This window comes from Scomber scombrus, chromosome 6 (assembly GCF_963691925.1).
Source record: "Scomber scombrus chromosome 6, fScoSco1.1, whole genome shotgun sequence".
Classification (NCBI taxonomy): domain Eukaryota; kingdom Metazoa; phylum Chordata; class Actinopteri; order Scombriformes; family Scombridae; genus Scomber; species Scomber scombrus.
The window spans coordinates 28,291,835-28,304,315 of record NC_084975.1 but is presented as its reverse complement, the minus strand read 5'-3'; the positions used below and the strand labels follow the sequence as shown (position 1 = coordinate 28,304,315).

General features: G+C 42.3%; 2 protein-coding genes across 2 annotated transcripts; one reads left to right on the top strand and one right to left on the bottom strand.

Moving 5' to 3' along the window:
• Positions 1–5: 5 nt before the first annotated feature.
• usb1 (U6 snRNA biogenesis 1) lies at positions 6–5,241 on the bottom strand. Its single transcript, XM_062420287.1, has 8 exons — positions 5,212–5,241; positions 3,584–3,753; positions 2,254–2,393; positions 1,956–2,139; positions 1,418–1,471; positions 1,215–1,320; positions 813–893; positions 6–518 (listed from the first exon to the last, which is right to left on the bottom strand). Exons 2-8 carry the CDS (start codon positions 3,739–3,741, stop codon positions 411–413), a joined length of 831 nt encoding a protein of 276 aa, XP_062276271.1. The 5' UTR covers positions 3,742–3,753; positions 5,212–5,241; the 3' UTR covers positions 6–410.
• znf319b (zinc finger protein 319b) lies at positions 4,031–9,654 on the top strand. Its single transcript, XM_062420286.1, has 3 exons — positions 4,031–4,661; positions 7,158–7,301; positions 7,786–9,654. Exons 2-3 carry the CDS (start codon positions 7,297–7,299, stop codon positions 9,638–9,640), a joined length of 1,860 nt encoding a protein of 619 aa, XP_062276270.1. The 5' UTR covers positions 4,031–4,661; positions 7,158–7,296; the 3' UTR covers positions 9,641–9,654.
• The last annotated feature ends 2,827 nt before the right edge of the window (positions 9,655–12,481 follow it).

Sequence of the window (12,481 nt, the reverse complement as noted above, 5' to 3'; positions counted from 1 at the left end):
TTTATTTAAATATGAAAATATTACATACAACCGTACAAAACATTGTTGATTGTCTTTTGACATTTTGGGGTTTTTTGGACTGTTGCTCGGACAAAAACAGATATTTGAAGATATTGAAGGGATACTGGAAAGCAAATATTTCATGATTTTCTAACATTTTATTTAATTTATTACTCAACTAATCAAAAAAATAGTCAACAGATTCATAACTGTTGTATTGAACCTGGTGAGTCCTTGTGGTTTGTGAAGTGTTTGTCACAATTTCCTTTAGACACAAGACTTGCATGTAACTCAACAGTATGCTGATCTGATAACGTCTGTGCATCACTCCTGTTGCTCCCTCTGTATTGCAGCTAAAAAGTAAAGGTTCCATTGGTCATGATAACACATCCTGTATACATGTGCAGGTTTTAGGACTCTAGAGGGAAGCGGAATGTCTTGTTTCCTGTCCTGCAGCGAAGCTCGGCACAGTCCAGCCTCAGCGTGAACACTCCCTCTTCATGGTGATCAACCAGACTCTGAGTGGTCAAAAGAATCAGATACTTATTAACGAATCATGTATAGATTGTTATCTCTGGCGTTTTTTTCCCGCCATTACCTATATTTAAGGGGTTTAAACATCTGATAAAAGATATGTTCCTTTTTTTTCATAAGAAGTCATTAAATTAGCTCCAAGAATTACGACAAAGATATATTCAGACTGGGACATTTTACAGAAGAAAATCTTGTTAGGGCTCTCTGATAATATTGGTCTAGCTACCCCAGACTGAGGGTTGAATGCTAAGACGCACAGACACAGTGTTTTAAAGTACCTGCAGCTCCTGAATCCACTCCTCCATCGGCGCTGTGAAGTCCCCGACGCACCAGGCCAGACTGATGTGGAAAGATGGAGCCTAAAGAGAGGGGAAAGCTGCTGGATTATGAAGGTAAATCCAGGGAAATAAAAAGACAAGGACTGCAGATGGTTGTGACTGACGTGGTCATATTATTTTAAGACTGGAAAATTGTTAAGAGCTAGTAAATGACAACTTATTCCACCTAATATTTACTTAATCTTACCTATACTGTCAATATATATTTGACTACTCCTGTCTAATCTGTACACTCTGTGATAAACATTTCCACCCAGTGACACAAGGAACATACACAAACTGGTCCAGCTCCAGATGTGACATGTGACAGTGTGTGTGTGCGTGTGTGTGTGTCCAGCGCACCTTATAGAAAGTATCCAGTCGGTACTCCGTCATCGTCCTGTCCACTGCTCTCACCAGGTCCAGCAACTGATCTTGTCCCGTTAGCACTTCCATTCCCAGGAACGTCCTGCGGGGGACAGACAGGCGGACGGACACACGTACCATCAAGCATAAAACGGGCGCATTATGAAAGAAGAGACAATTGCATTTGGTTTTGAGTGTACCTTGTCTTCTCAGCGTTACAATAGACCTTCAGTTTCCCCGCTGAGCACGCCAATCTGACAAGAGAATGAAGCAGTTGTCAGCTGGAATGAAAATTACACCATGTTGAGCTTCAGATTCCAAGCTTTTAAGTATTGTAATTACTCCAGAGCAGCTGAAGTTTATCTTATTGTCTGTCTTCCCTTCATACTGGTACTGATCTTATTCTTTTACTGTTTTTACTTCTGTGCATTTTATTATTACTTAATACATCATTTACTATTACATCTGTGCCTCTGTCTTTAACTCTGTGCTCCTTGTAGCCTTATTTCATCTGCCTAAAGCTGATGATTATTATTACTGTGCTTATACTTTACCAATAACTGCAGTGCTCCTATACATTCCAGGTATGAGTGGAAGTTAAATGTTTAATAACTGATGACAGGTGGTGTAAATAAGATTTTTTATAGTCTTAGAAAACATTACTTTGTCCACCTTTAAATTTAAAAAATGGTCAAATCATTGTGTGAGTGTGTGTGTGTGTCTAGTAGCTCAGATAACCTTTTACAGTGTGCCAGGCCTGTCCTGAGGCTCTGTATGAAAGGTTGGATCCAGTGATGTCTCAGCACCACCGTCTGAGAAAGGGTGAGATGGAACTCTTCCTGCGGCTTCAAAGCTACACCGTGGGCCCCTGCTGCAGACAGCAGCTCATCCAGCAGCTCCAAAAACTCCTCCTCAGGATTGTCTGATGTGAGGAGGAGACATAGACGCAAGAGCTCTAGTTAAATAAACGATACAGTAACAATAAACTGCAGTCAGACACATGTGTGACAGCAGCAACACTATGTACAAGTCTTACATGGAAAATAAACATATGTGGCCCAGTTTCCTCTCTCGTGTTTGAAGGAGCGGATGCGTCCGCCATGGAGAGAGCTGTCATCAGTCTGTGGATCCTCTTCCTCTGGATACATGGCCAACAAATCACCAGGGACAGGCAGCCTGCAGGAAACACAGAGGTTTACTCAGTTGACAAAATTATAATCAGCAGCAGTGTGGTTTAAAAACTCTTATCCTACAACAGAAGAAAGGTACGAGTTACTGAAAGATCCCCTCCAGACATATTGGATCAGGATTGGTTTCCAAGCTAGTTAGATGTATGCTTTTATTTCAAGAGTCAGCCATTTGTCATTTTAGCCTACAAATATATAATTTTTTTGTCTTTTTCTTATAAATGATGATGATAATATAATTTGCAATACTAATTCTACATTGGAAGCAGATACAGTTATACAATAGCCATGTTGTAAAGACATTTCAAATATATGTGGCACTTTCACTCAGCTATTTTTTTATTTGTTTATTTAATGTAAATGTGTCCTATAGTTAAACTTGCACTGCACAGTTTATGTATTTTAATAAAAACCCAACAAGGTACAGGCTTTGCAAATGACTGTAGTATTTGATCATTCAGTGCATATTCTATACTCTGTATCTTTCACTAAGAAGTAAACCTACATAAATAGATGGTGATTTAATCAGGTATTACATATTTTAGAGTCTGAATAAGGGACAGTTCTTGAATAACAACTGAGACAGAATGATTATTCACTTACATTGTAAGTACATTATGTCTAAACAGTCAGAGAATCAACAAATGTAGATACACTTCTCATGGCCAGTATGAACAGGAGGAATGATTACAGCAAGAATAACATGTTTCAATGCTCATTTGGGCTCCTGGCTGTTGTTTTAGGACAGACTTGAAAAAGTGTGAACCCGTCCTTTAATACTAAACACTAAACTCTGAGGTTGAATGGACAGTCCTGTGTTTTTATACATATACTCATGATATATACTCTCAAATTATCCCCAGCCTGAGATTTCATTTGATTACTAACAACTAAATAATATGTCAGGAAGGACATCAGATGTTATGAATATTTATCAAACCTATAATTAAAAAGCCACTTACTATATAAAATAATTATTACTCTCATTAATCTACTGAGATGCACTGTGAACCCTCCTTAGTACTAATACTGTGTCTCACCCATCGTAAACACACACACACACACACGCACACACACACACACGCACGCACGCACGCACGCACGCACACACGCACACACACACACACACACACACACACACACACACACACACACACACACACACACACACACACACACCTTGTTTTAGGAACCAGTTGCTTCATTTTGGCTTTCTTCCTCACTGGGCAGCCGTCGTCACCATCATCTTCCTCTTGATACTTTCGGGACAAACTGGTGTTTGTATCAGTGGTTACTTCACTTTCTTCCTCCGAGCTGCTGCTGTAGCCGACTAACATGATGAAACACTGCTATTTGAACACACACCAGTCATTAACAATGGTTAAACGAGAAATACAATCTTAGCAAACGGGAAGAAACAGAGTAAATATTGAAACTAAACTGGAGAAAGAGACATGTTTTCTCCGCTTCCGGTGTAAACATTCGGGTTGTTACGATAATTTAGTTCCCACCGAAACAAAGTCCCCGGCGCTACTAGTTCTCCTTTTCAGATGTTTGGCAAAAAATGTGTACAGCATTGCATAAAAGGTGTGAAGGGTTTTGTCTCCAGCTATCTGTTGGCTTCAATTATTGCCCTAAATTCCTTAATTTGTCAAAAAAAAAAAAAAGCATATCATTTAATGCCAAGTTTTAAAAGAGCTAGGTGAAAAGGTCACTGTTGTTTAATAGTCACAGTTTTCACTTATAAACGGTCTCAAATATATTATTTCCTTTATTGGAAACGATGAATAAATGTAATTAGTGGGAATACTTTTGTATCATTTTTTTGTTACATTAAAGCCACCACATACACACACACACACACACACCCATGGTTCCGGGTGTGTGTGTGTGTGGGTTAACTCTTGCTTTATTCATGTTCCCGTGCGCGGGCAGGAGATCAGAAAGCTAGCCGACAGCTAGCTACCAATTTATAACAAAATGCATAGCTTTTTTTCCAGCCGACCGGAAACCCTATGAGCTAAATAAATGCATTTTGTGAAGCTGTGAGGTTTATGGGGGGATTTTGGGAGAATTTTCCCCCATTTTAATGAACAGCAAATCCCATTTTTTTCGGCCCCCGGAGCCACAGAGCTTGAACAAGAGAGCCTTCGAGCTCCGTGTGCGGATGTGAAGAGCGGATCTGGCGTTATTTCAGGGGATACTAGCTCACCCACGACTGACTGGCAATTTATCGGGAATACTGTGGAAGCTCATGGTACGTAAATATTAAGTTTACACGCAGCATTATCTAACGAATGTGTTGTTTTTCCCGGGGCTAGCCCGGTAACGTTAGCAGGTAGCGGCTAGGCTAGCTAACCTGTCGCGGCTACAGTGATCTTTGCCTGGAGACGAATAACGTTATGATGCGCAGACGCTGCCCTTTTTTTCTTTTTTTTTTCTTCCACTGCGTTGAGCATTTGGATTTCTGCAATGAAAGGGGAGGAACAACATGACCAATAGTATAAAGATTTAAATAGACGAGTTAATTATTAGTGGTCAAGTGTGTATGTAAATGAGAGCTCACTTGCTCTGTGTGTTTCTGAGCCCACAGATATTGCACATCTTAGAGTAAAGCTGTTACTTATAATCACGTTTCACATGATTTTGATGCTTTTAAGCCATGTCAGCACAGTTCAAACCAATTATTATACTGTCCAGGTCCCCCCCCCCCCCCATCCATATATATAACTTCATGCCTTTCGGGTGATGAATATGCTCTATGTAAACAAGTTTTTTCATGATCACTTGTAAGTGTTGTCACCTACCTTTTAATCTCCTGTCAGGATTGCTCTATGAACAGGTGTGGATAATCTGCTCTGATCATTTTTCAGGAAGGCTTTTTGTATAGTCTAGCTATTGCAACATTACCAACAGGATACATAGGGCCATTACACCGCGTTCCAAATTATTATGCAAATGATATTTTTCTCCGATTTTCCTAAATAATCAATGTAAATGACAGTCAGTATAATTTTAAGTCATCAACCGTTAGTGTATAATTCGAATTTTATTGAACAAACCTCCCAATGATAACAGTATTTTTTTCAAAAATAAAAAACTCAAATCCACTGTTCCAAATTATTATGCACAACACAGTTTCAAAACATTTTATAGGTTGTAAAGAACTGAAAATGGTCATTTGTTGAATTTGGAGCATTAGGAGGTCATATTTACTGAAATCAAAATCTATTTCAATAAAAAAAACATCTTAACAGGCCAAGTTACATGTTAACATAGGACCCCTTCTGTGATATCATCTTCACAATTCTTGCATCGATTGAACTTGTGAGTTTCTGGACAGTTTCTGCTTGAATGTCTGCAGGATGTCAGAATAGCCTCCCAGAGCTGCTGTTTTGATGTGAACTGCCTCCCACCCTCATAGATCTTTTGCTTGAGGATGCTCCAAAGGTTCTCAATAGGGTTGACGTCTGGGGAGGATGGGGGCCAGACCATGAGTTTCTCTCCTTTTATGCCCATAGCAGCCAGTGACACAGAGGTATTCTTTGCAGCATGAGATGGTGCATTGTCATGCATGCAGATGATTTTGCTAAGGAAGACACGGTTCTTCTTTTTGTACCATGGAAGAAAGTGGTCAGTCAGAAACTCTATGTACTTTGCTGAGGTCATTTTCACACCTTCAGGGACCCCTAAAGTGGCCTACCAGCTCACTCCCCATGATTCCGGCCCAAAACATGACTCCCCCATCTCCTTGTTGACGTCGCAGCCTTGTTGGGACATGGTCGCCATTCACCAATCCACTACTCCATCCATCTGGACCATCCAGGGTTGCACGGCACTCATCAGTAAACAAGACTGTTTGAAAATGAGTCTTCATGTATTTCTGGGCCCACTGCAACCATTTCTGCTTGTGAGCATTGGTTAAGGGTGGCCGAATAGTAGGTTTATGCACAACTGCAAGCCTCTGGAGGATCCTACACCTTGAGGTTCGCGGGACTCCAGAGGCACCAGCAGCTTCAAATACCTGTTTGCTTTCGTAATGGCATTTTAGCAGCTGCTCTTTTGATCCGATGAATTTGTCTGGCAAAAATCTTCCTCATTATGCCTTTACCCGCACAAACCCGTCTGTGCTCTGAATCAGCCACAAATCTCTTCACAGTACGATGATCACGCTTAAGTTTTCGTGAAATATCTAATGTTTTCGTACCTTTTCCAAGGCATTGCACTATTTGATGCTTTTCGGCAGCAGAGAGATCCTTTTTCTTTTCTATATTGTTTGAAACCTGTAGTCTGCTTAATAATGTGGAACGTCCTTCTTAAGTAGTTTTCCTTTAATTGGGCTAACCTGGCAGACTAATAATCACAGGTGTCTGAGATTGATTTCAGTGATCCAAACAGCTCTGAGACACAATACCATCCATGAGTTTAATTGAAAAACGAAAAATTAAATGTTTATGACACTTAAAATCAATTTGCATAATCATTTGGAACGCGGTGTACTAATCTACAGTTTCTGCTCCATGTATTCAGACATGTTATAACTGGTTGCTAAAGTTGGTGTTGCAATATTATAAAAGCTATTTTGCTTGCTCTACGTGTTTGAAAAGTTTTTCTTTTTTCTTGGCCGTGGTCTGCCATCATCACAGTGGATGTTGGAGATGCAACATAAAGCTGGAGTCCTGTAGCTTAAACCCAAATACGCTGATGGTATTCATTGATATTTTTACTCACCTTGACTTTCCTTTTCATACAGATAGCACCTGAAGGTCAAGAATAAAGTGGAAGGTGTTGATTTTCTTCCATCTCTCCACAATCATCTGTGCTCTCCTCAAATCCTCCGTCGCAGCCCCTTCTCCAGGTTACCCTTCAGCTCTCCAGTGTCACTCGCTTAAATGGAGTAAGTTTTTCTCTTCTTCTTTCTCCTTCACACACACTCACACACTCTTAGCTTATTATTTACAATACAATAGTACAATTATAACTAACCCTCCACCCTAAAGCCTCTTGATTGTGTGTATCACCGTGCACTATGCTTTGCAATAGGTGATAAACTTCTTATTCACCATTGCATACTTTATGAAAAGGTGTGTTGGCCTTCCAACACACTGAACTTGATAAATGATGTGGAGCTTCAAAAGAATCTAAGGCTGGATTCTGTTATTTCATTCAAACTTTTAAGAGGTTATATGTATGTCGGCAATCATACTTGTACATGTTTTCCTTAATGTGTGAATGTATGTCTGTGAATTATATATGTGTCTGTTTACCTATTTGTATGTCTAAACTTCTTGACAAGCTCTCTTGAAAAAGAGGTTCATATCTCAATGTGACTGAATAAATAATTTTAAATATCCTTTGATATCTCCTTTTTTCACTCTTAGTTGGGCCACGCCAGCAGCCAAATTGAATCCCTACACCAGAGCCCGCATGTCAGAGGCCTGGCAGCAACATGCCGTCGCTCCACCTCCAGTCGTCCACACCATCGCTCCGGGAGCTGAGAACGCGCTGGGCTGCGCCGTGTATGGTATCGTACTGCAGCCGGACGCCACGTCTCTACAGCAGCAGCAACACGCTCAGCATGGACAGCACGGCCAGCAGCATAGCGGGAGTCAGCAGCACGGAGGCGGGCAGCACAGTCAGCAGCAACACCCCGCCCAGGCCCAGCAGACCTCCCTGCAGGTAGGGACAGAGGGACACAAGTGTGGAGCCTGTGGACACGATATCTCCCACCTTGCCAACCCTCACGAGCACCAGTGCATGGTGAGTCAGGACAGGTCGTTCCAGTGCACCCAGTGCATGAAGATCTTTCACCAGGCCACAGACTTGCTCGAGCACCAGTGTGTTCAGGTGGAACAGAAGCCTTTTGTGTGTGGGGTGTGTAAGATGGGCTTCTCTTTGCTCACCTCTCTAGCCCAGCACCACACGTCCCACAACAGCGCAAATCCGATGAAGTGTTCAATCTGCGAGAAGACCTACCGGCCCGGTTCTTCTGGCAACGTGACCCCCACCTCAAACACCCCCCAGCAGCCCAACAGCGACGGGGCTTCAGCCAGCAGCAGCTCGTCCATCCTACCTTTCCCCTCGGCCCGAGACCGGCCGTACAAATGCTCCGTTTGCCAGAAGGGCTTCAAACACCTCTCGGAGCTCACGCGGCACGAGAGGGTGCACACGGGAGAGAAGCCCTTTAAATGTGACACGTGCGACAAGTCCTTCAGCCAGTCGTCGCACCTCCAGCACCACCAGCGAACACACAGCAACGATCGACCATTCAAGTGCGCCGTTTGCGAAAAGAGTTTCAAGCACCGCTCCCACCTCGTGCGCCACATGTACGTGCACTCCGGCGAGCACCTGTTCAAGTGCAACTTATGCGAGCTGCACTTCAAGGAGTCGTCGGAGCTCCTCCACCACCCCTGCCACCCGCAGGGTTCCCGGCCGTTCCGCTGCGCCACTTGCGGAAAGGGATTCAAGCGGCCGTCTGACCTTCGCCAACACGAGCGCACGCACTCGGAAGAGCGTCCTTTTCACTGTGACGAGTGTCAAATGAGCTTCAAGCAGCAGTATGCACTGGTGCGCCACCGCCGCACACACAAAGACCCAACTGACCGGCCGTTCAAATGCAACCTGTGCGACAAGGGCTTCATGCAGCCCTCTCACCTCCTCTACCACCAGCACGTCCACGGCATGGACAACCTGTTCAAGTGCGCCTCATGCCAGAAGGAATTCAGCCAGTCAGGAGAGCTGCTCAGGCACAAGTGCGGCGAGTCGTCCAACAGCTCGCCCGACAAGCCGTACAAGTGCGACGTCTGCGGCAAGGGCTACAAGAAGAGCTCCACGCTGCAGCGCCATCAGAACTCTCACTGCCAGGAGAAGCCCCTCAAGTGCTCGCTTTGCGACCGCCGCTTCCTCTCCTCCTCCGAATTCGTCCAACACCGCTGCGACCCGTCGCGGGAAAAGCCGCTCAAGTGTCCCGAGTGCGAGAAACGTTTCAAATACTCGTCGGACCTGAACCGACACCGGCGCGTGCACACGGGAGAGAAGCCGTACAAGTGCGACCACTGCAACAAGGGCTTCAAACAGCGCGAGCACATGACCAAACACCAGAGCACGCACTCTAGAGAGGGCCAGTTCAAGTGCGTTTGGTGCGGCGAGCGCTTCAGTGACTTGGGCTCGTTGCAGGATCACACAGTGCAGCACACGGCAGAAGGCGGGGGTTACCCTGTGCCACAGTGCATATAAACCCTCTGACTTTATTTCCAAGAACTAAAACAAAAAACAAACCCTCTTTCTTGTCTATCCATCGTAGGCGACTTTCACCACATCTGCAGGACTGTCCTGGGTATTATTACTGCATTGATTCCCACCAGTTCCACATCAGTTCTTTGTTGCTCTACTAAACCTTCCCAAATACTCCTTTATATTCCTTAATACTCCATCCCTGTTATTCCACACATTTATATTCTCTCCCTGCTCTTTCCTTCTTCTTGTCACACCTTTCCTTCTTAAACCTGGTTTTCACAGCTGATAGCAGTGAACAGCCATCAGTCATACTTACTTACTGCCAGCCTAGTCTGTCTGTCTGTCACATACAGACACAGGTGCCATACTGCAGATAAATCTAGAAAGTACTTGCTTCCTCCCTTTTTTCCCCCTTTTTTTTTTTAGAAAGCAAGAATATTTGAAATGATCCAAAATCAGAAAGTCATTGTTTTGTGTGTTTGTTGTGTTTTTTTAAATAGTTTAGAAGTAAGTATAGTCACGTCTCGACTCACTAACCACCAGAAGATCATTCCTTTCTTTTCTCTTTCCTCTCTCTCTCTCCAATGACATCTGCCCCCCCTTCCCCTCCCTCCTCAGTTTCCATCCATCATTCTTCTCCTTCCTCCTCTTCCTGCCTCAGCCCCGTCGCTGTTTAGTATCAGAAGACTGGAGAGTTTGACATGCACTCACACATATTTGTCTTTGGTCGTGTGACGGATGATTTAACTCCCAGCAGCAATACAGCAACTTTTTTTTATTATTATATTTTTATTTAACTTTATTTTTTAAAGCCTGATAGTCTCAATCTAAGCCCCCCTCCTTCAGCCTCTCCATCACTCCAAGTTCAACAGTGAAATAATATGGATGATAAAAATGTGTGTGAGTGTATGTGCCAGCCATGATTTTTAAACCAAAACACAAGTAAGAAGCAGTACCCCATCCCAAACCGACCAGCTGAAGCTTATCGTGATTTTTTTTTTTTTTTTTTAAACCAACCCATAATGGTTAACAGCAGTCTCACTCTTCAGTATATAGAAATATATATTTTACACTAATATACCTGCAGATCTCAGCGCTGTTAAGACTGTGTGCACCGTACACTTCCTCTATCAGCCTGTACATACTATGGATGTATGTGACTTGAGTGTATTTAGCCAGACGAGTCTGAAATTATTGTCTTTCTTAAAAAACAAAAAGAAAAAAAAAGGAAAATCGTATCGAAGAACAGTTTTTTGTATTCTTGCTACTTTTTACCATGTGAAATGTTTTGACAAATGCTCTTTTTGTTGTTTTTTTTGTAGTCCATGTAGTGATTGTATCGGTATGTTTTTGCAGGGAATCTCAAAGAGCAATGTGTGTGTGTGTGAATGTAAATGGTATTCTGTCAAACAGGGAAATGCAGACTGAAGAGAATTGTATTATTAGAAATGTTTCGACAGACTGCTCCTTTAAAAAAAACAAAAACAAAAAAAAAAACATTTACTAACCTTGTGGGCCTGTCAAAGAGCCTTTTTTCTTTTTTAAGCAGGATGAACCTGCACCTCATGTTTCATGTTTTTCCATGTTTTTTAAAAGAATTATTGATACTGTTTTTTCCTGTTACATGTCGTGTCTGTCAGGGTGGGGTTTATATACCAGGAGCGAATGACGCCTTCCTCTTCGAATGCTTTGAGATTCTAAGGAGCGTGGAACACCAGTTGGTTTATACGTCAGCTGCGATCACCGTTATTCCTTTTTTTTCAAATATTCTGTTCATCCCTTTCCTCCCCTACTCCCCCCCCTCTTGTTTGGTCTTGATTCACAGTTTGAGTGCAGTATTGAAAAATATTTAATACAAAAGGAGGAGGCCGAGGACAGAAGTAACATTTTATACTCTGCTGGTTTTTTAATTGGTTTGTTTCAGCCTTAAAGCAGGGGCCACCACGCCTCCTCTGCCTCTTCTGCTTTCTCTGTCTGTCCACCATCATCATCATCATCATAATGTGAGGTCAGATGGCTGGTCACCATCAGCCATCATATTATATTTTATTTTATTCTCTCTAAATCTGGCATTACAAGACCTTAAGAACAACTGAACTTAAAGTGACAAGTACTGTATGTTTTTTTTCTTTTTTTAATGGCTTCACGTCTGTTTAATATTTTTTTTATTCATATTCTATAAATTAATACGGACATCTATAACTCCTAGAGGGAGAGACCAGGGCTTGTGGGTAGGTGCGGTTGTATTTTATGTTAACTTTTTACACATCTGGCAGAGTCAAAGTCAAGCTTTCAATCAATCAATCAGTCAATCTTTATTTGTATAGCGCCAAATCACAACAAAGTCATCTCAAGGCACTTTACACATAGAGCAGGTTCTAAACCGTACTTTCATGTTTTTTTAAAGGCCAAAAAAATCCACGCAAATAATTCTTGAAAAACGGTCTCCAGGTTACAATTGTTCATATTTGCAAAGAGCAACAAGTCCCTGAGGACTTTTAAGACTTAATTGGTGCTGACACATCATCACATGTGCATAATGGGAAAAGAAAACAACACTCCAGGTGCAGGCTAAAACTTAACAGGACTTCACATACTGTGTAGTGCTGACAGTAGATTTAACGTGTTATAATAATAATAATAATAATAATAATAAAGTGTATGTTAAAAAGCCAAAGAATTCCAGCTCAGCAGCATTGGTATAGTTGTAAGTGTTAGTGAGGGAGACTGTCCGATGGTGCGTTTGTCCCGTGTAGTGTTATTATTATTATAGAGTTATGTAACAGTAACGGACCAATCTGACAACACAGTGGATTGAATGTAAATTGCAGCTGCACTCAA